The sequence below is a fragment of the Carassius auratus genome, chromosome 34 (assembly GCF_003368295.1).
Source record: "Carassius auratus strain Wakin chromosome 34, ASM336829v1, whole genome shotgun sequence".
NCBI lineage: Eukaryota > Metazoa > Chordata > Actinopteri > Cypriniformes > Cyprinidae > Carassius > Carassius auratus.
In genome coordinates, this window is record NC_039276.1 from 14,934,777 (window position 1) to 14,958,417 (window position 23,641).

At 37.2% G+C, this 23,641-nt stretch overlaps 1 protein-coding gene across 2 annotated transcripts in view; it reads left to right on the top strand.

The window, feature by feature from the left end:
* Positions 1–23,641, top strand: part of LOC113053282 (coiled-coil domain-containing protein 148) — a 120,689-nt gene that overhangs the window by 32,603 nt on the left and 64,445 nt on the right. For both annotated transcript variants that reach the window (XM_026218189.1, XM_026218190.1), the window contains exons 5-6: positions 10,808–10,902; positions 11,199–11,344. In XM_026218189.1, the coding sequence (XP_026073974.1) occupies positions 10,808–10,902; positions 11,199–11,344 (241 nt within the window). The remainder of the gene's footprint in view (positions 1–10,807; positions 10,903–11,198; positions 11,345–23,641) is intronic.

Consider the following 23,641-nt stretch of genomic DNA (forward strand, 5'->3'; position numbering starts at 1 on the left):
TATGTAACGGGTATTTTTTTAAAGGGACTTTTATTTTGACGTGTTGGCCTGTTTTCAGCAAGTTCGCGGGAGAGGCAAAGACGTCTGGGAAGAAGGAAGAGGGAGATCGGTTTTTACGAGAGAAAGACACACCATGATTGCTGTCTGAGAGATCTTCAGTTTTCACCGAGAAAACGGGAAAGAAGATAGTAACACAGTTCATCTCAGTTTTTGTGGGTTAAATGAACATTAACGCCATCGTTGTCTGAGACTGGAAACGGAGCTGGTGCAGAAGTTCGGCTGATTGCGTCATCGAACAGAGTGAGAGACTGGCTGAGAGCACGAGAGTCAGTTGCTGGAGCCGTGAGTTTCGTTCTGAACACTGCTGTTTTGCATTTTTCGAACTGTATGTATCCTTGAGAGTTTTTCTGCGTGTCGGAGTCATTAATGAGCTGTGCTTTGGATTGGGAGACGTTAATTTCTTCCTGCTTGTCAATCTAGTGCACTTGTTAGTGTGCGAGAATATGTAAATGAACTGGAAGTTTTTTTCACAGCGTTTAATCTTTCCACTCCCTGAGTATTTTTGTATTTTTGTGGAGACTGTCCATTGCCTAAAATCGGATTTGTTTTGGGAAACTTTATTTTTTTTATTTATTTTTTTTCTCTCTCTTTTGAGACTTGAGTCAGTGCGTGCTGTGGCAGAGCTGTGCCATTTTGTTCCAGAAATTCTTTTTTTTGTAGTGGCCATTTGCTAGTTTTTTTTATTATTACCCTGCCATCCTGACGACATCTTCTTACTTTCCTGTAAGAGACAAGAATCATGAATATATGGGTTTTTAATAATTGACTAATAATACATCTAAACTACAAATCACACAGAGTAAATATGCGTACGGCAATACAGACAGTAAACTTTGTACAAGACATAACGGAATCCAAATGAGGGAGAGAGAGAGAGAGAGAGAGAGAAAATGAATGAGATCACATAATGAGCTCAGGTATGAAAATCACAGTCAGTAACTTTTGGAAGCCAACAACGACTCAAATCATATCAACACTTTAAAGCAGCATTTCAATCTCCATAGAAAAGTGATACTTGCAAAGTGTCCAATGCGCGTGAGCTAGAGACCGGTGCGCGTGCTGGAGCAGCGCTGGATCTTGGTGTGAGCATGGAGCAGCGTGGTCCTTTGTGGAAATCTTCCGGGCTGCTGCGGAATCGCGCGATATTTGAAAGGTTCAACAAACAATGTTCCAGAATTCGTCTTCCTTGTGTGGAGAGGCGAATAGTTGAATAAACTTAGTAAAGAAAAGAAAACCAAACAACGAAAACGAAAGCTTCCGGAGGAGCCATGAAAATGGCTTCCCTCTCCGCCTCTCAGCCGGGATGGCGATGTTAGAGCGGCCCGAGGCCGCTCGGAGGGACAAGCGGAAGCGACCAGGGTCGACAGGAGAGCAGCGTGTCAGAGAGCAAAGAAGAAGAAGAGGCGGACCTTGTTCGGTCGGTTCTTATGGCTTGGGATGGTTCACGCCTCTTTTCGCGTGAACAACCAATGAACATCCGCGATCTGAAGCGGGGAAAAGTTCCTTTGTCTCTGTGGAAACACCCACCCTACTAACTTTGGGGCTTGTTAGATTTCAGCAGTGATATTCTAGCAAGTACTTAATTCAAGATTAATAGATTTTACACACATTTTACACAGGGGAATAGTTATGTCACAACATGACAATTCCAACACCAAACAGTACATATATAACATATATAACTGGTAGCAACACGAAGTTACAATCAAATGCAGAATTTACACACATTTAAAGATTAACACACGCTAATAAATTGCAGATAGTCCCAATTTATATGGGAAACATCTTAAAGCACCAACAAAAACAATACTATATACTTTTAGACTACGTCTGAGGTAATAGTTTAGGATACATTGAGAAAAAGGTACCAGTGAATGGGCTCTTTCCTGTCCTGTTGCCCAGTGGGGTCATAAAGCTTTACGACCTGGTCAGGAGTGGGGGTTGCAGAAACATGGCTCTCTTTGAGAAAGTTAAAATGAGGAGAAACATTTCCAATCCTCGCATAACAAGGATTAACCATTGTACCCACAAACATATTCAAAATACATATTATTAAGGACTTACATAAAAAGCATAAAGAAAAGTTTGTTTGCGTGTGTGTGCTTATGTGTGTGTGTGTGGGGGGGATTTCATGTCCCCTTTGAGGCTCGCACGGGTATCGTAAATAATTTAAGTCCAGCCAGGCTGGCGCCAGGCCAGGCATTTAATGCAAAAAGGTTTCATTTGTATGCCTGAATTTTAACCCATGAATCGATGACCTGCATATCCGTTACATGCTGCAAAGTTTGGGGAATGACCTCCTAAGATTCATACAGAATTCATATTTGAGAGAGCAACTGACAAAACAAAAAATCTACATGAAAATATGAGCATTGTGTCTAGAACACACTCACTAATTTCTGAAGCACCCTCGGTATTTAACTCTGGAACCGGGCCTGGATAAAACTGTGTTTGAACAGTCTTCATTACCAGTAGCTCATATTTAGGCACAGAGATGTGGCAGTAGACTATGCTTTCAACATGATATGCAAACATTAGGTCAATGTTAACTTTATTTTAATCAGTACACAAAACATGATTTACCCCGTTTGCATCTGCGAAGCGTCCATTACACATTCCCCCTGTGTTAATGTCAGTATTTATGACTATCAAATGTTTGAATATTTGACCTATAATTTTGCTTTTTGAATGTTTTATTTCTTTCAATAGTAATTGGTGGCTCTCCTGCAATACTTGTTGCATGGCCCACAGGTTGAAAACGTCTCAGGTTACAAATGTAACCATGCATCCTCTGGGGGTCGCTATGGGGAACACCTCATCGTGACCTGTGTCTGAAGCATACATCGAAATAACACCAACGAGTTGGCCGGTGACAGCCTCTGACGTCACTACTGGCGCGACTATAAACAGGCAATTGGCTGGTGGCAAGATGGCAATGTACTGTAATGACGTCATATAATTTAAAACGACACCTGACGAAAGACTTAACAAATTTCTGGACTTTTATAAGGAAACAGCCAAGCAAACAAAACTACATAAATGTTATAATATATACATGAAACAGATAATAGATAGGCCTACATGTTTTTATTTTTATTAGAATTTTTTTCATGATTCCCAATTATTTAGATTCGCAATTTATAATAGTTGTGCAGTCTTTACATTTTTATTCCAATGTAGAAATTATCTATTCATTTCATTTTATATTTGGACAGATTTGTTACGTGACAGCATTAATAAAAGTTTCTTAAGGGTCAATATCATGTTATCTGCATCTCCTGCGCTCCATCAAGCCACTCTTATAATAGCAGTCATCACTCAAAATAATGCACGACTCTATTATCTGTATAGCATGTGTGTAAGACTCTAATAGAATTATGAAGTAATAATTGTATGACAAATAAATATTTCAGTGAGTAAAACTGACTGTCTATAGTAGGCTGTTATGGACTACACAGCATTTTTATATTATTTTCAAATACTTTTTTTAATGATTATTATTTTAAACTATTGTCCCTGGATCAGTACGAAATCTCTTGTAATAAAGTAGCGGTGATAGCAGACATATTTTGAGTATCAGTTCTGGTTGTAAAGAAGCGATCTAATCCTGTTTACATGAAATAAGCTGCTCCCGAGCAGGTTTAAAGGGGGGGAGAAATGCTATTTCATGCATACTGAGTTTTTTACACTGTTAAAGAGTTGGATTCCCATGCTAAACATGGACAAAGATTCAAATATTAAGTTGTATGTTTGAAGGAGTATTTTTGTTCCCAAAATACTCCTTCCGGTTCCTCACAAGTTTCGGAAAGTTTTTTTCGAGTATGGCTCTGTGTGACGTTAGATGGAGCGGAATTTCCTTATATGGGTCCTAAGGGAACGTCTGCCGGAAGAGCGCGCGCTCCCGTATAGCAGAGCACTGAGAGGCTGAGAACAGACATTCATTCACTGATCAGAGCGAAAGCGTCGCGAAAAGTCACAAAAGAAGTGTGTTTTTGGTTGCCAGGGCAAGACAACCCTGCACAGATTACCAAAAAAAAAAAAAAACAGCATTAAGGGACCAGTGGATGGAGTTTATTTTTACAGAGCATCAACGGAGTTGTGCAAGTGTTTTTGTTTGTTCCCTGCATTTCGAAGATGCTTGTTTTACAAACAAGGCCCAGTTTGACGATGGATTTGCGTATCGTTTATTTCTTAAGGATGATGCAATCCCAACTAAAAAGGGTCACGATCGTGTGTTGGAACCGCAGGCGGTGATTGAGAAACTGATTGACATTGAGGAAGCTGTCCTCAGCAAAGAGTTAAACATAAATTGTAACCATTCATCTCCAAGCACAGCATCCCTGGGAAGCCCAAACAATGGTGATTGGACTCCGAGATGAAAATAACAGTGTTTCTTCGACATGGCGACAAACACAACTCTTCCTCTTCTCCGTCGGAACGCAACAAGACCACGCCCCCTTTTTGTGTATTCACATGAGGTTAATCAAAAAACGGTTTTAGTGACCTCATTACTGCAAGAACTAGAACTAAAGGGATGTAGTCCAAACTGGTCGTTCGTTGTAGGCAAATTCTGTTAAATAAAATATCTTGCTTGGCATTGAACTTTGAGCTTTAGAATTTTACAGATATTATTTATACTCTAATAACAACATTACACACTAACTAAAGTTTAAAACATGGAATCACGAAGAACAGGACCTTTAAGAAATATCACACGAGCTGTAGGCTAAGTGTAATATCTCATGAGTTCAAATGTGATAATGTGATAGACACAATGTTGTCTGTTTTGCTCTATTTTGCCAACCAAAATATGAAGAAAAATCAGAACTGTTCATCCCTGAGCAACCCACAGCGGCATTTCATTTCTTAATCCATGTTATGGACGAATTTGGTGAACCATTTGGCGCGTTGAACCACTGACCATAGTCGCGTTGGATTTGAAGTGGTGCTGCACAGACCGTTCGTTGTATGACATCAAAGTACCGCGAGAGTGATTCAAAAGCACAAGGAGTTGTCTGCTCTCTAAAGCTCTTGTGGTTTTTTGATGTCACACACTGGTCGGTCTAATGGTGATGATCCGCTTCAAGTCAAACAAGCCTAATGATTCAATGAACCATTCATAAAGAACCCTTTATTCACTCCTAAATGAATCAGCCATTTGAATGAATCGAATGAATAAATGACTTGATGACTTAATTATTAAGACATTTACCACCACCTACTGTCAGTTTTAGTTTATTATTTATTATTTAGAGTATCATTTCATTAAATAAATAATTTAATATTTTCATAGTAATAATAATATAATTAAGAAGATAAATTATTAAAGTTATAGTTCGCCCAACCAAAAATGACAATTCTGTCATAATTTACTCACATGGTCCAAAAGAGTATATGTATAAAATGTTATCAAACAAATTTTTTCTTGCTGAACCTTCTTTTTGTAATCTCTATGTGATGCTTTACACAACAATGACTTTAAATTATCTTTTTAGAGTAATTTCTACAAATTTGATGTGTGATTAGTTAGATTAATTAATCATCACATCAAGTTATTAATTAGATAAAAAATTTTAATTGCTTACCAGCCCTACTTTATTAATTTAGCAGACACTTTTGTTATTTCATGTTGTAGACCACAGAATAGCAACTGAGTTACCATTGAGATACAAGTAAAAAAAAAAATAATAATAATAAAAAGATAAACCTCAAAATTGAACCTTTAAACTATTTTTTTTAAGAAAAGGAAAGAGTTGGAGGTATATATTATTATATTATTTAAAACTGATTTATATAGGTGAATTTTCGCATTGGTCTGAACTAATACATACTGGATTATTGAAAATGCACATTCATTCTCTGGCAGTAGGAGGTGCTTTTGGAACTTCAGAAATATATTGGTTTGAAATTGCCATCAAAACTTTTCTGAAGACAATCAGTTCCCTTCAGAGGATCATTCATATAAAAACTTAAATTAGTGAAAATTAGAAAAGTGTGAAAAAAATATAGCCTATGTTGACGAGGAAAGTCCACTGATGAGGTAACATCGTTTTTTTTTTTTTTTTTTTTCATTTTAACTTAGGGCTGTCAATCAATTAAAATATATAATCGTGATTTATTGCTTGATTGTCATGAGTTAGCTTGTGAACAATCACAATTTAATCACACATTGTTATCTTTTTTAAATGTACCTTAAATGAATACATTTCCCCATGGTTTCACAGACTGTCTCTTTGAGCTGTCTCAACTGAAGATATCTTGCTCTAACATATCTTAAAATATGTCAATGTCATTGTTCTGTGTCAAGATGCACACCTGTAACACACACACACACACACACACACACACACACATATATATATATATATATATATATATATATATATATATATATATATATATATATATATATATGCACACACACACACACACACACACACACACACATATACATGTCCTTCTCAAAAAATTTGCATATTGTGATAAAAGTTCATTATTTTATGTAATGATAATGATAAAAATTAAACTTTCATATATTTTAGATTCATTGCACACCAACTGAAATATTTCAGGTCTTTTATTGTTTTAATACTAATGATTTTGGCATACAGCTCATGAACACCCAAAATTCCTATCTCAAAAAATGAGCATATCATGAAAAGGTTTCTTTAAACGAGCTATTAACCTAATCATCTGAATCAACTAATTAACTCTAAACACCTGCAAAAGATTCCTGAGGCTTTTAAAAACTCCCAGCCTGGTTCATAACTCAAAACCGCAATCATGGGTAAGACTGCCGACCTGACTGCTGTCCAGAAGGCCATCATTGACACCCTCAAGCGAGAGGGTAAGACACAGAAAGACATTTCTGAACGAATAGGCTGTTCCCAGAGTGCTGTATCAAGGCACCTCAGTGGGAAGTCTGTGGGAAGGAAAAAGTGTGGCAAAAAACGCTGCACAACGAGAAGAGGTGACCGGACCCTGAGGAAGATTGTGGAGAAGGACTGATTCCAGACCTTGGGGGACCTGCGGAAGCAGTGGACTGAGTCTGGAGTAGAAACATCCAGAGCCACCGTGCACAGGCGTGTGCAGGAAATGGGCTACAGAGAAGCAGCACTGGACTGTTGCTCAGTGGTCCAAAGTACTTTTTTCGGATGAAAGCAAATTTTGCATGTCATTCGGAAATCAAGGTGCCAGAGTCTGGAAGAAGACTGGGGAGAAGGAAATGCCAAAATGCCTGAAGTCCAGTGTCAAGTACCCACAGTCAGTGATGGTCTGGGGTGCTATGTCAGCTGCTGGTGTTGGTCCACTATCAAGGGCAGGGTCAATGCAGCTAGCTATCAGGAGATTTTGGAGCACTTCATGCTTCCATCTGCTGAAAAGCTTTATGGAGATGAAGATTTCGTTTTTCAGCACGACTTGGCACCTGCTCACAGTGCCAAAACCAATGATAAATGGTTTACTGACCATGGTATTACTGTGCTCAACTGGCCTGCCAAGTCTCCTGACCTGAACCCCATAGAGAATCTGTGGGATATTGTGAAGAGAAAGTTGAGAGACGCAAGACCCAACACTCTGGATGAGCTTAAGGCCGCTATCGAAGCATCATGGGCCTCCATAACACTTCAGCAGTGCCATAGTCTGATTGCCTCCGTGCCACGCCGCATTGAAACAGTCATTTCTGCAAAAGGATTCCCGACCAAGTATTGAGTGCATAACTGAACATAATTATTTGAAGGTTGACTTTTTTGTATTAAAAACACTTTTCTTTTATTGGTCGGATGAAATATGCTAATTTTTTGAGATAGGAATTTTGGTTTTCATGAGCTGTTTGCCAAAATCATCAGTATTAAAACAATAAAAGACCTGAAATATTTCAGTTGGTGTGCAATGAATCTAAAATATATGAAAGTTTAATTTTTATCATTACATTATGGAAAATAATGAACTTTTATCACAATATGCTAATTTTTTGAGAAGGACCTGTATATATATATATATATATATATATATATATATATATATATATATATATATATATATATATATATATATATACCTTTTTTTTTTTAAGTTGCTTAAATATCTTAATATGACTAAGGCCTAGTCTTGGTTAGTTGGTTGGTTAGTTAGACCTTTCAAGTTTTTGATCTAATCAACATGGGCATGGACAAATATGGATGCTTGGATGTAATATATGTTTATTTTTAGTGAAACCATAGTTAACAGAGCATGAAGAGTAGACATGTTTCATAGATAATAGATGTTTTTTCATAGAACTGTAATATCTATTAGTTATTATTTTTTCATGAAAAAAACCCCCCATAGAAATCCTAGGTTCATATCACTTCTCTTTCTTTGCACTGAGCAATTTACTTACACAAACCTGTTTTAAATTTTGCAAGACTGTGCAGCTCACTTCTTCTGAACATGCAAAATGTAAATTTATTATTTATTATTACATTTGTTTGCCTCTCTGTGCCACATACTGTATTTTATAGCAGCTAAATTCTAAAAACTATGAAATAGGGACTGATAGCGATGCGTTACGACTAACCAGGTCTCCCTTCCAAGATGTTAATCTGCCCAAAAATCCTGATTTGTAACCATGCTGTTATCTGATAAAATCAAATAGGCTACACGCAGCTCCTTTCCCCCCACTCGCTGAACAGAGCAGACGCAGAGAGAGAAGTGTGCGTGTGCACTGGGAAAGAGAGGCCTCACGCTCGTCAAGTCAAGTCACCTTTATTTATATAGCACTTTACAAAAAAGATTGTGTCAAAGCAACTGAACAACATTAATTAGGAAAACAGTGTGTCAATAAAGTAATTTTCCAGAATCTGCATAGACCATCATGGTGTTCAGGTAAAGATAAATCTGTTCCGCAACCACCTGTCACTTTTGTTTTTTGCTTATATTGGAATTAAAGTTTGTTAAATATCTGCCAATTTCTGAGGATCCAATGTAATGTACCATATTAGGTCAACCATTAGAAAGTGCTCCCTCTTCATTTTCATGGTCATTGCCCTACATGTCTTCATGGGAAAATAACAATTTTTTTAAAGGGTTCATGCTTTTTTAAGGATCATTATTTTATGTATTTGGTGTAACAAAATATTTTGACATGCTTTAATGTAAAAAAAAAAAAAAAAACATAATTTTTCAAATAACTGTAAATTTTTATAGGTCCTCTATGCCCCACCTCTCTCAAGTTGTGAAATTGTGGCCTAGTGGTTAGAGAGTTTGACTTCTAACACTAGGGTTGTGGGTTCGAGTCTCGGGCCAACACACAAAACTCTGCATTTGAACATTCAGTAGTAACTACTTAAACTAATGTCAAAACGTACTTACAGAAGCTGATTCAGAAGCACCAGATTGTCGTAGCAAAGTCAGAATTACCTCCCATCCTAGGTTCACGGAACGGTTGTCTATAAAATGTGTTGGTGTTCTGTTGTAAGTAATCTTAAAGAGTTAGTTCACCCAAAAATGAAAATCATTTCATTAATGACTCCCCCTCATATCGTTCCAAGCGTGTAAGACCTCCGTTCATCTTCGGAACACAGTTCAAGATATTTTAGATTAAGTCCAAGAGCTTTCTGTCCCTCCATTGAAAACCTATGTATGGTATACTGTCCATGTCCAGAAAGGTTATAAAACATCTTCAAAGTAGTCCATGTGACATCAGAGGGTCAGTTAGAATTTTTTTTAAGCAATGAAGGGCAGTCATTGCCATCGACGTCATTATGACGAGCGCAAAAGGACTGTTAAACCATTTTTTTCAACTGGTTTATTGAATCGAACTGTCCGAAAGAACTGATTCATGGAAAAGAAGCAAACTTCCTATCACCACTGGTGATCCAGAAACCTATGCAACCGCTTCTTGAATCGAGAATGAGTCAATCTTTTTTTTCGTTTTCTGGCTCTGCTCGGTGTTCATCTTCAGTTCTCTCTTCACAGCAGTTCAGTCAGTGTACTGTTTCAGTAAATGAATTACTATTGGTTTGCCAAAGGGGGAGGGAGTGTCAGCCACGTTGATGTTAACAGCTTAAGTAATTTGTGGATTAATCCATATTGGAGACGCGAACCGTTTAAAATGATTCAGTTTGATTTGGTGAACTGGTTCAAAAAGATCCGGTTACATCGAGTGATTCGTTCGCAAACTGGATATCATACACTGCAGTGAACGTGCTCACAACAGACCCAGAAGAGGAGACAATGCTGAATCAAAATTTTTGGACCAAAATGTATTTTCAATGCTTCAACAAATTCTAACTGACCCTCTGATGTCACATGGATTACTTTAATGATGTTTTTATTACCTTTCTGGATATGGACAGTATACCGTAAATAGATTTTGAATGGAGAGACAGAAAGCTCTCGGACTAAATCTAAAATATCTGTATATAACTGTGTTCAGAAGATGAACGGAGGTCTTACGGGTTTGGAATGACATGAGGGTGAGTCAGCTTCAACACTAACTGGGTTACTGAAACCACTCCTTTCTTTGCGGGAACATTTGAGCAGCATTACGCAAATATTTTCACAAAGTGACGTAGACGTGTGTCAGAGTCTTAACTTTGATAAAGAATATCTCTTTGGATTTGAGACTTTAGTCTTTGCAACTTTACAGATCTTCTTTATGCACCAAGAGCTTGCAACACTCCAAAGAGAAAGGAAAATTTTCATCGCATCATATGACCCCTTTAATCTCAAGTGTATGATCTATAATGTTTATTGAATGTATCAGGCACAAGACTGAGAAGGACTTTCAACAATTTCTTCATGGAGGTGGATTCAAAGAAGAAGCAGGCACAGATATCATTTCTCAGTTACAGGAATATGGTAAGGTTCCTTCTAATTTTAGTTGTTCTATTGAAATTACATACATTAAATGTTGTTTGTTTCAAATTATTCCTGCTGAAATAACAATTAAGATTTATTATTTAAAATAATAATACATTCACGACCAGCTGGTTTGCAAATTTCAGTTGGCTTGACAATTTTCCTAGCACGGTCAAACTTGTTTAAAACTAGACCAGCCTGACCGGACCGAAAACCAGCTAAAAATAAATAAATTCTTTTTAGGCAGGATGATTTTTTATTAGGTCACATAAAGTGCATCCTTTGTGTTTATCTAGAGTTGGAACTGGAACAGGAACGTGAGGAGTTTCGGTTAACCACAGTGGAACCTATTTATCAGCTAAGAGAGGATCTTCAGTATAGAATCTCATCACATTGTTCAACAGCCAATCACATCAGGGAGCTAGAGAAAGTCTCACAGCAGGTAACCAATAACAATCAACAATGCAATCTTTCTTATTGATCATACACATCCATTTTCAACACAAAATGGTGTTATATAAATTACACACTAGTATTTTCACTAGCTAAAAAATATTTTAAGTCACTTGTTTATATTTGTTTCTGTATTGTGTCAGTAGAAAATATCAGTTCACATTTCCAAACTTTCATTTTGCCATTAAATGTTATAATCCACTCATATTTTAGCCATATAATCAAAACCACCATTGGCTCTGTATCCATTTACCTAAATTCATTACTTCACGATTATGTGCCCTCTAGAAACTTGCTTTCTGCAAGTGAGTGGCATATTATTGTGCCATCTCAAAGAGGCACAAAATCACCCTCCTGGTGGAATGACCTGGCCAACTCAATCCGAGCAGCTGAGTCCTTAGCTATCTTCAAGAAACGACATTTATTACATTTATTCATTTATTCATTTAGCTGACACTTTTATCCAAAGCATATATATATATATATATATATATATATATATATTTATATATATATATATATATATATATATATATATATATATATATATATATATACACACACCCACACAAAGAAAACAAAGTGTAATATAGCATTTTATTGGATTGTTATTTAATAAAATTAAATGTACGTTTTTTGTAACATCAGGGTTGTGATCTAATCCATCCTAATTGGATGACTGTCACCAATGGAGTTACGATCAATTTAGGCTTACAATGCTTTTGGGAAACACAGACCAGGCCAGGGTTGAAAAAGATGAGGAAGATGCAATTCAGAATTTCAATATCATATATTCAGAGACAATAAAATCCTTTATAAAAAAAATTCTGAAGTTGTGCAGTGTTTGGAGGGGACGAGATCAAAATGCGTCTGAACTGGATGTTTGGTAGTTATATTTAGGTTAAATAATAATTAAAAAATAATATATTTCCAATCACACATTGAAAAATCTAGCAAAACTTTTACAAAAGTGTCAAGCCTCTCATCTACACATAAAGATGTGATTAAAATCCCAAACTTTCATGAAGAGCTCAGTCTGTAGAGTTAGCATACATTACCTCCTCTGAAAATGGTTAAGATGCTAACGGTATTGTTCGTAGACATTAAACAATTTCTATGAAGTAAATTCAACAGAAGTGGGTCAAAAATAAGCCAGAGAAGTGTCAAGAACAGTTGTAAATGATATTTGTGCGATTTGGACTGAACTTACTTACTTTCTTTTTAATTTGACCCTCTAACTCTAGCACTTTATATTCTATTTTAATTCTACTTTATCTATTTATCTTTTTTAATAAAAACAAAAAACAGAAAAATAAATACAAAACGAAATAAAACAAAATAGAATGCTTTTTAAAAAAAAATCTCACAGATTTCACATTCACAATAGTTTGCTTAACGGGCTATTGCAAAAAAGAAAATAAATAATACTAAATTATTAAATAATACTAAATACTTGAGAGGACAGGATTTTTCACAATTTATTTTCAGTTGACAAATGAGAATTGTTCCCAGATACCTGACTTGCTTTGCTTTGCTTTTGCCAAGTAAACAGCAGAGTTAATTTTCCTCTCAACTTCTTGTGTTGACTCCATTTCTTCCACACACCACCATTCACCGCGAGATTCAAATCCAATGCAGCACTCTATTATACACACACCACATATATACAGCCAAAAAAAAAAAAAATGTTTTATAATATATATATATATATATATATATATATATATATATATATATATATATATATATATATATATATATATATATTAGGGGTGTAACGATACGCGTATTCGTATTGAACCGTTCGGTACGAGGCTTTCGGTTCGGTACGCGGTACGCATTATGTACCGAACGGTTCGTTGGACTAATTAATTAAATTTGGAAAATAAAAAAGGTGTGTGAAATATAATGTTATGCGTTCAACAAGGTAGCCCAATAACCCAAACGACGTAACAGGCAACGCCCCTGACACCCCCGAAGAAAAAAAAAACACCAACTTATATGTTTATGTTAGGCTACTCAGTCAGGCGCTCGCTCACTCAGTACGCGCTGAAGGCTCGGTACCAAGGAGCCCCGCGAGTCACCTGTAGGAGAGAAAAAAAAATCAATCCGTGGCGACGGTTTTGCAATCCGTCCCCTCAGTTTATAAACCATCCTCATGAATTAATAAACTGTTCACTCGGTTTAACAAACCGTGCCCACGAATTCCCAATGCGTGCGCTCAGATTGTGTAAACCGTACCCTCGGTTTTTGAATCCGTACCCACGAATTCATAATCCGTGCGCACGCTTTCGCAATCCGTTCCCTCGGATTTGAAAACTGACACGCATTTTACACTTAACAGTGAAACATGCATCTAACTCCGGCAGGTGGGGTGAGGTGGGTGGAGCTTAGTATAATAAAATCACAAAAATAAGTCTTCATGTTAAGAAAGAATTGTACACAAGCATTTCCAAAACTGTCAAAGGTTATTTAAAAATAAAGCAATTCACAAATTATTTTATGACAAACATTTTTACTGTCTTGTACTCATTTATTTAGCCTACAAATTAAAATTATAAAAAATAACTTTATTTTTATTTGTATCATTATTATATATTATTAAACAGGTTATGCATAAGAATCTTTTATCCAAAATAACTTACAAAAGAGGAAAAAATTACTCCAGAGTCAGTCACAATGCCAGGTTTATTGCACAATAATAATCAAGTGCTATTATAGATTATCAGCAATTGAACAAGATTTTAATGCGCATCTTTCTTATTAAATCTTTGTATTCCACCTCGTACTACACTTGATAGAGAATCACTTAAGGCACTTTGCTGTAAACCTATTCCACATAATAATATTCAATAAAACTGTATGTTAACACGTAGGAGTTTGCTGCATGAATCCGTGAGTACGGTTTACAAATCCGAGGGAACGGATTGCGAAAGCGTGCGCACGGATTATGAATTCGTGAGTACGGATTCAAAAACCGAGGGTACGGTTTACAAAATCTGAGTGCACGGATTGGAAATTCGTGGGCACGATTTGTTAAATCGAGTGAACAGTTTATGAATTCGTGAGTACGGTTTATAAACTGAGGGGACGGATTGCAAAACCGTCGCCACGGATTGATTTTTTTTCTCCTACAGGTGACGTCCCGGGCTCCGTATACGGACATCACCGCAGCGAATGGTGCATTTACGTTATAGCCGCGGATATGAGACCTTACTCTGTAGTGGAAAACGCAGGTTTTAAGAACATGCTTAATGTAATTGAGCCCCATTACAATATTCCTTCACGAGCCCATTTCAGCCAGACCGTAATTCCTGCTTTGTTCCAAAAAACATAAGCCCAAATAGAGAACCAACTGAGTAAAAACACAATCAATATAAAGAGTTATAGAGTTCAATATAAAAAGAGTTACATCTTTGTATTTGTTCATAACTACTACAACAATATTACATTTAATTTGTAAAAAAAATTTATAAGGAGCTATTTTTGTTTTATACAGTATGCTGCTAAGAAAACACCATAGAAGATGGGTAAAGAATAGCTCCATCATTGTTCAATGTAAAAAAAAAAAAAAAAAAAAAAAACACATACTTTGTTAGTTTTAATAAATAAAACATTTAAATAAAAATCAAGGAAATTTATCTGCCAATTTTTTCTTTTTGCTGTATCTAAAACGTACCGAACCGTACCGAACCGAACCGTGACATCAGTGTATCGAACCGAACCGAACCGTGAATTTTGTGAACCGTTACACCCCTAATATATATATATATATATATATTTACATTACATTTATTCATTTAGCAGACGCTTTTATCCAAAGCGACTTAAAGATGAGGACAATGGAAGCAATCAAAAACAACAAAAAGAGCAATGATATATAAGTGCTATAACAAGTCTGAGTTAGGTTAACACAGTACACATAGCATGGGATTTTAACTAATATAATAAATAAAAAGAAAACAGATAGAATAAAAGATAAAAGAATAGAGCAAGCTAGTTAGAGGTCTTTACACATATATGTAACAACAATGAGTCTTACAGAATAATTAACTCAAATGATATATAGGGAATTTGAATAATTAATCAGGAATATGATTAATTTAAATCTCAGATGACAGTTACATTAAATTTGATTGATTATGAAAAATAGCTCAATTGCCTATACCAATAAATAATCACAGGGCACTGTAATTTACTCATTAATATGTCAATATTCCATTCTCCATATCAATTGTTGTGATATGCCTTACTGTAAATTACTGCAAATCAAACAGTGGTTTGTCCAGCAAACCAGACTGACCTATCAATTTCCAATAAAGTTATCACTTATTATAATTCAAGGGAAAATATTCTCTGGCCATGAAAACATTATCCTATCCTTAGGATAAATTTAGTTTCTAAATTTAAAGCTTGTAGCTAAAGATTAGACATCTCAGTGACTCGTAATGTAAGTGGGGTGGAGTCCAAGCCAATCGTCAGTATATGGGTTTTTAATAAATCAACTAGTAATACATCAAACTACAAATCACACAGAGTAATTATGCATACGACAATACAAACAGTAAGCTTTATACAAGACATAACGGAATCCAAATAAAAGAGAGAGAGAGAGAGAGAGAGAAAATAGAATAAAATCACATAAGGAGCTCAGGTATGGAAATCATAGTCAGTAACTTTTGGAAGCCTAAGGCCGCGCGGAAGCAACGTTGGTCGCACAGGAGAGCAGCGTGTTCGAGAACGGAGAAGGAGAAGAAGAGAGAAGGCGGACCTTGTTCGGTCGTTCTTATGGCTTGAGATGGTCCCCGCCTCTTTTCGCGTGAACAGCCAATGAACGTCCGTGATCTGAAGTGGATGGAAAAGTTCCTTTGTCTCTGTGGAGACAACCCCCTGGTGATCTAGGGCTTGTCCAATTTCCAGGGATTATTCTAGCAAGTTCGTAATTCCAGATTAAATACATTTTTCATTACTTTGCTCTAGATAAATGGGTTTGTCAGAACATGACGATCACAACGATACTAAACATAATATGTATAAATGATAAAAACATGAAGTTACATTCAAATGCAGAATTACACATATTTAAAGATTTGATTAACACATGATAACACTGCAGATAGTCCCAATTTATATGGGAAACCTCTAATGCACCGCAAAATCAATAATATACACATTAAGACTACATTTGAGTACATTTTACCATTCTTTTGTAAGGATTAGGTTTCCTGTCCTGTGTAGTCCTGTGTGGTCGTAAAATTTTACGAGCTGCAAGGGACTGGGGGTTGCAGCCCATGGCTCCCTTTGAGAAAGTTGGTGAGGAGAAACAATTCCAATTTATACGCTAGAAAAATTATAATCCTCGCATAACAGGGATTAACCATGGTACACACAAAACATATTCAAAATACATATTATTAATAACGATGAAAGTAAGGGACTTATACGAAAGGTTTCATTTGTGTTCAGGAATGTGGTTGGTTTAGTGTCTCCTTTGAGGCTCGCCCACGTGACTCTGGAATTTCTTGTCGTAAATAACTGTCACTCAAGGCAGGATGTGGCCGACTTCAGGGCGGCCAAAATGGTGAATTATGTAAACAACAAAGGTCCTTGTTTACTCACGTTCTGGTCTTTTGAGTTCCGAATGTGTTAAGTGTCAGGATTCACTAGTATGGAACAGATGGCTGAAATACCATCAGCTCATTAGTGTTACATATACATAAACAATTGCATAATAAATGAAAAGAAAATAGAATACAAAAATATTAGAAAGGTAGTTATATTTTTTTAAAGAATAGAATTAGAATAGTGAGTGTTAAAGTTAGAGGGTCAAATAAAGATGGAAGAGATGTGTTTTAAACCGATTTTTGAAGATGGCTAAGGACTCAGCTGCTCAGATTGAGTTGGGGAGTTCATTCCACCAGAAGGGAACATTTAATTTAAAAGTCCATAAAAGTGATTTTGTGCTTCTTTGGGATGTCACAATCAAGCGACGTTCACCTGCAGAACGCAAGCTTCTAGAGGGCACATAAGTCTGAAGTAACAAATTTAGGTAAATGGGTGCAGAGCCAGTGCTGGTTTTGTAGGCTAACATCAATGCCTTGAATTTTATGCGACCAGTGCAAATTTATGAATAGAGATGTGATTGGCTAATTTATCGGCTCATTAAAAAGTGTATCTTGCTGCTGTGTTCTGGATTAATTGTAAAGGTTTGATAGAATTGGCTGGAAGACCTGCCAAGAGGGCATTGCAATAGTCCAGCCTGGACAGAACAAGAGCTTGAGCAAGGAGTTGTGCAGCATGTTCCAAAAGAAAGGGCTTGATCTTCTTGATGGTGAATAAAGCAAATCTGCAGGATCGGTCAGTTTTAGTAATGTTTTCTGAGAAAGTCAGCTGATCATCAATCATAACTCCAAGGCTTCTAGCTGTTTTTGAAGGAGTTATGGTTGATGTGCCTAAATTGATGGTGAATTTGTGATGGAACGATGGGTTTGCTGGAATCACAAGCAGTTCTGTCTTGGCAAGGTTGAGTTGAAGGTGATGGTCCATCATCCAGGAAGAAATGTCTGTTAGACAAGCTGAGATGCGAATAGCTACTGTCGGATCATCAGGATGGAATGAGAGGTAGAGTTGAGTGTCATCAGCATAGCAGTGGTATGAAAAGCCATGTTTCTGAATGACAGAACCTATGAAGGACCTATCTGATAGGTAAGACTCAAACCATTGAAGTGTGTTTCCTGAGATGTCTTTTGCCTGTAGTGTGTGATAAATGTGGAGATTTGGTTGAACACCGCTCTTTCAAGTGTTTTCGCAATGAAAGGAAGAAGGGAAACTGGTCTGTAGTTCTCTAAAAGAGATGGGTTGAGGGTGGGTTTCTTAAGTAGTGGAGTTATACGTGCCTGTCTAAATGATGAGGGAAAAACACCAGTGTGGAGGGAAGTGTTGATGATGTGAGTGAGTGCAGTTACAACTTCAGGAGAAATGGCTTGAAGGAGATGAGATGGAATAGGATCAAGCGGGCAAGTAGTAGGCAGTCCCTCCAGAAAAACACGATTATGCGATCACCTGATTTAATGCATAATCAGCAAAAGGCCGCATATTTATGCGGGGTCGCATTTTTTCAAATACGCTGCTCTTTTGCCACATAAATTGCCGATTTTTTAGAAAGCAAAATATGCGGGGCTAGAATGATTTTCATAATCCCTGTATTTTCGTTGCAAAAAAACTCACATATATATTAGCAGAAAGTTGAAAAATGTTGCATTTATTTCACACAAGTGAAGCGCCATTTTCCCCCTATTGCCATGGGAACCTTATGAAGTGACGCAATTACGAGAAGTGAATATCATCTGCAAACCCCGCGGTGAAACCAGGGTGAAACTTGAAGCGTGCAAATCATTCTTATTTGCCAACAAAAATAAGCGCAAAAGAATGCGCCAAGCAGTTTCACGATTTGTTACATGACAGTAGAGCCAAATTATATTGCGAGAACTTGCGAAAACTGCGGTTTGATGAAATAGAGAAAAAAAGGTGATTCCCCAAAACCCCCTTCTCACTAGGCTACTAATACTGTTGTAGTTTCATTCAGAAGTTGATGCAACTTTACAGTTGTAAGATTGCACTTTTTTTTGTAACAGAACAGTACCAAAAACTTACAGTTGTAATTATATTAGTAGTATGTAAAATAATTTACGTTGCAGTAAGATATTGCAACTTAAATATTCTGTGATTTAGTATGCTTGCTTATCATAGAAAGTAATAAGGAATTACTCTGTACATTAAGGTAGTAGCCTGGTGAGAAAAAGGTGTTGGGGGAAATCACCTTTTTTTCTCTTTTTCATCAAACCGCAGTTTTTGCAAGTTCACGCAATTTCATTGCATAAAATTGCAAAAATATCCTGCATATTCCGTCGCATTTTTTTAAGAAAACGTGCCACAAAATCAAGGATTTTTGCCCGCAACAATCACAATTTTTTTTTTTTTTTTTTCTGAAGGGACTGAGTAGGGTGATTAGTAGAAAAAAAGGTGATTCCCCAAAACCCCCTTCTCACTAGGCTACTAACACTGTTGTAGTTTCATTCAGAAGTTGATGCAACTTTACAGTTGTAAGATTGCACTTTTTTTTGTTACAGAACAGTACCAAAAACTTACAGTTGTAATTATATTAGTAGTATGTAAAATAATTTAAGTTGCAGTAAGATATTGCAACTTAAATATTCTGTGATTTAGTATGCTTGCTTATCATAGAAAGTAATAAGGAATTACTCTTTACATTAAGGTAGTAGCCTGGTGAGAAAAAGGTGTTGGGGGAAATCACCTTTTTTTCTCTTTTTCATCAAACCGCAGTTTTTGCAAGTTCACGCAATTTCATTGCATAAAATTGCAAAAATATCCTGCATATTCCGTCGCATTTTTTTTAAGAAAACGTGCCACAAAATCAAGGATTTTTGCCAGCAACAATCACAATTTTTTTTTTTTTTTTTTTTTTTCTGAAGGGACTGAGTAGGGTGATTAGAAAGGATGAGTTTTGAGACTTCTGCCTCAGAGAGTGAAGAGAAGGATGTAAATGAGTGTAAGTTTTGCTGGTGATATGAGCTTGACTGATTGTGGTGTGGGTTGTTATTTGTATAATGAATGAAAAGAAAACATAATACAAAAAGATTATATATATATATTTTTTAAGAATAGAATTAGAATAGTGAGTGCTAAAGTTAGAGGGTCAAACAAACGTATCAAATGGTTGAGGTCTTACTTAGAAGGGAGAGGTTATTGTGTGAGTAAATGTGACGATAAGTCTAAGTGGATGTCTTTTCTTGTGCCACTCTTGTTCAGTTTGCATTTGCTTCCACTTAGTCAAATAATGAGAAAGAACCACATTTTCTATCACAGCTATGCAGATACCCAGGTTTACCTAGCCTTATTGCCAAATGACTACAGCCCCATTGGCTCCCTCTGCCAAGGTATTGATAAAATTAACAGTGGGATGTTTTTCTTAAGTTAAACAAAGAGCAAACTCAAGTCATTGCATTTTTAAACAAAGATGAAGTTCTCAATGTGAATGCATACCTTGACTCTAGGCGTCAAATAATAAAAAATCAAGTCAGGAATCTTGGTGTGACCGTAGTCACATCAAAGCAATAAATAAATCGGCATACTATCATCTCAAAAACTTAGCAATAATTAAATGTTTGTTTCCAGTCAAGACTTGGAAACTTGTTTATGCCTTTATCACCAGCAGGGTGGACTACTCACCAGTCTTCACAAAAAGACCATTAGATAGCCGCAGCTGACAGGATTCTGACAAAAACCAGAAAATCTGAGCATATCACACCAGTTTTTAAAATATTACTACTTGTTTATAAACACTCAATGGTCTAGGACCTCAATACATTGCAGATACGCTCACTGACTATGAACCTAATAGACCACTCAGATCATTAGGATCAAGTCAGTTAGAAATACCAAGGGTTCACTCAAAACAAGGGGAGTCTGCTTTTAGCTATTTTCCATTCACAGTTTGAACCAGATTTCAGAAGAGATCAGATGTGCTAAATCAGTAGACATATTTAAATGTAGACTCAAAACACATCTGTTTAGTTGTGCTACGTCTGAACTGATTGCACCGCATTTTATGTATCATGATTTTCTATTCTTAACTGTTTACATTTATTTATTTAATTTTAAATACATTTTTCTAATCAGTTAAAAAAAAATTCCTTGCTTTTATTATTTAGTGTGAGATTTATTTTGATTATTTATATTATGTGTAAATTGTTATACAAGTAGGATTATCTGATTGGTTTATGTATGTGACGTGAATGACAGGTTGGCGCGATGACATGCGCAGTGAATTGGCGCGAGGACATGCGCACTAGTGGTCAAGGGAGAAAAAGTCTGTAACGCGAGCTGTGAGTTAAAGTTCAATCCTGAGCTCTGTCAAATAAAAGACAGTAGAGTTCCAGTTAATGTGTATGCCTGCATTATTTCGACGGACCCATTCTCAAGAGACGGAAGTTTCCTCCTATGGTCATCAGCCCCTCTTACATTTATGGTGGCAGCGGGTTTGGACGACGTGCATGGCGCGTGAGTGAACTTTCTCTTCGGCGGGTAGTAAATGCGATGGATGTGGCATCACGACGTTGGAGACTGATATCGAGCGCAAGATTTCAGATGTCTGTTATCCGTGACGTCTATTTTGCTTGGTGTTTCAACCGTGGACAGATTTGTGCGTGCATTGTTCGTGCATTTGTCTGATCTCTGGATTACAGCGTTGGTTTGACTGGGAACTTTAAAGAAACAGGACGACGCGAACTTTAAAGGGTAATCATTGTTTAATTTAATGGACTTTTTGGGACATTTTATTATCGTGGTATACTGAGACTTCTGAACTGTGAACTATAATGAGTGAAGCAGACTCAGCACGCGATTTGCCTGGCGCTAGCAGTTCACATGCAGTGCAGCGCTTTAATGGACATTTTCCACCTATCTTTTTGGGCGACGGGAAAGAAGATTTTCTCCACTGGTGCAGGCGCTTTGAAGTGACTGTGGAGGCTAGCGCTGATTTTGATAACGCCAGGTTAGCAAAGTTTTTGCCAACTTGTCTTGGTGGTACCGCTTTTAACTATTGGGACAGTTTGCCTAGTGACATTAAGAAAGACTATAAACAAGTGAAAGAAAAAATGAAAGCTGTTTTTGGAAAACGAGTTTATCTCTCCACATTTCAAAGTTATGTCAATGCACGCACACGCCTGCCTGGTGAGGCTCTCCAAGTTTTCGCAGCAGAAATTAGCCATTTGGTGGATGAAGCTTTTCCCACATATGAGGCTAATGCAAAGAATTAGCAAAGAATTGAACCTTATCTGCAGCTTCGCATTCATGAACAAGGTGTAGATACACTGGATGCTGCTCTTACATTGGCTTTACAGACTGAACAGGCACACCAAGCCAGCAAGGTACTGCTGCCATCTCACCCGCAACAGTGGACTTCTTCGGCAGCAGGAGTTTTTCCTGGATCTACCCTCAACGTTCTTCCACAGACTGTACCTACCTCTCCCTGCTCCATGATGTCTACAGCACTTCCTGCAGTTCATTCAGCTACATCAGGGGACTTCATGAAACTTCAACAGACCTTGGAACGTTTGACAGAGAGAGTGGATCAACTTCAGCTAGAGGTTAACAGACAGAGGTATGATGGCCGACACATTTCTTCACCGGATCGACAGCATTGCAGTCTTACCCCAGACAAATCACGTGGGCGCACATCTGAACGTCGCAGGTATGACGGACATTCATATACTAACTGTGACTCTCTTTATGAGCGAAGTAGACAATCATATAGAGATACGAGTGGCGACAGGGCCTATTACAAAGCACACAGATATGAGGGCTATCGTGATCAAAGTCCTAGGATGTCACCTGAACGTGGGCAGCGCCTTACAGCTCGGGATTCTCTGGATCATGCTTCTGGTTCAGACAATGGTCGAGGTGTCAGGTCATCGGATGGATACTTAAATCGGCGGAGTCATCGTTCTCCAAGTCCTGCTCATGTGCGTTTCCAGTCTCCTTCACGTGTTCATCAGCGCCAGGGAAACTATCAGTAGTTGACAATGAGGGCCAATTGCCAACTGCTACTGACACCAGGCCCATTGGTAACGTTGTTGAGCATCATGTGACTTCAGACTCTGGTCAGGCCGTGACACAAAATGTGGAACTTGTTATCGAAGACACAGTAGTGCATGCATTTATTGATACGGGTGCTGATGTTTCGCTTATCAGTGAAGATTTCAGAATGTCTACTCCTACCTTGCGTCAAAGACCCTTGGTGAAACAGTTTATACCTCTAACATCCATTTCTGGTGACACTTTAGATTCAGTGGGTTCACTGTCAGTGAATGTCACTTTGGGAAAGCATACAGTGTCACATTCATTTCAAGTGATCAGAAATTGCTCCAAAGCACTTGTACTTGGTTGGGACTTTTTGTCTATGCACAAAATTGTGATTAACATGCAGAACATGTCTTTTCAGCTTGGTGAGGACTCCATATCCTTTATGGGTGTAGATAAGCATCCCCTTAAACTTGTAGATGTGACTGTGTGTACCACTAGGATGGTTCCTGCTCTGTCAGAGGCTGTAATCACTGCAAAACTTGCATCACCCTACACAGGTTTGCAGTCAAATGGCTACACGGGTGTGTTTGAGCCTTACTATCGTGAAGATTCTAAGATAGGGTTTGCATGGACTGTGACAAAAGCAGATAAGGGTTCAGTTTATGTGAAGGTGGTCAATCCC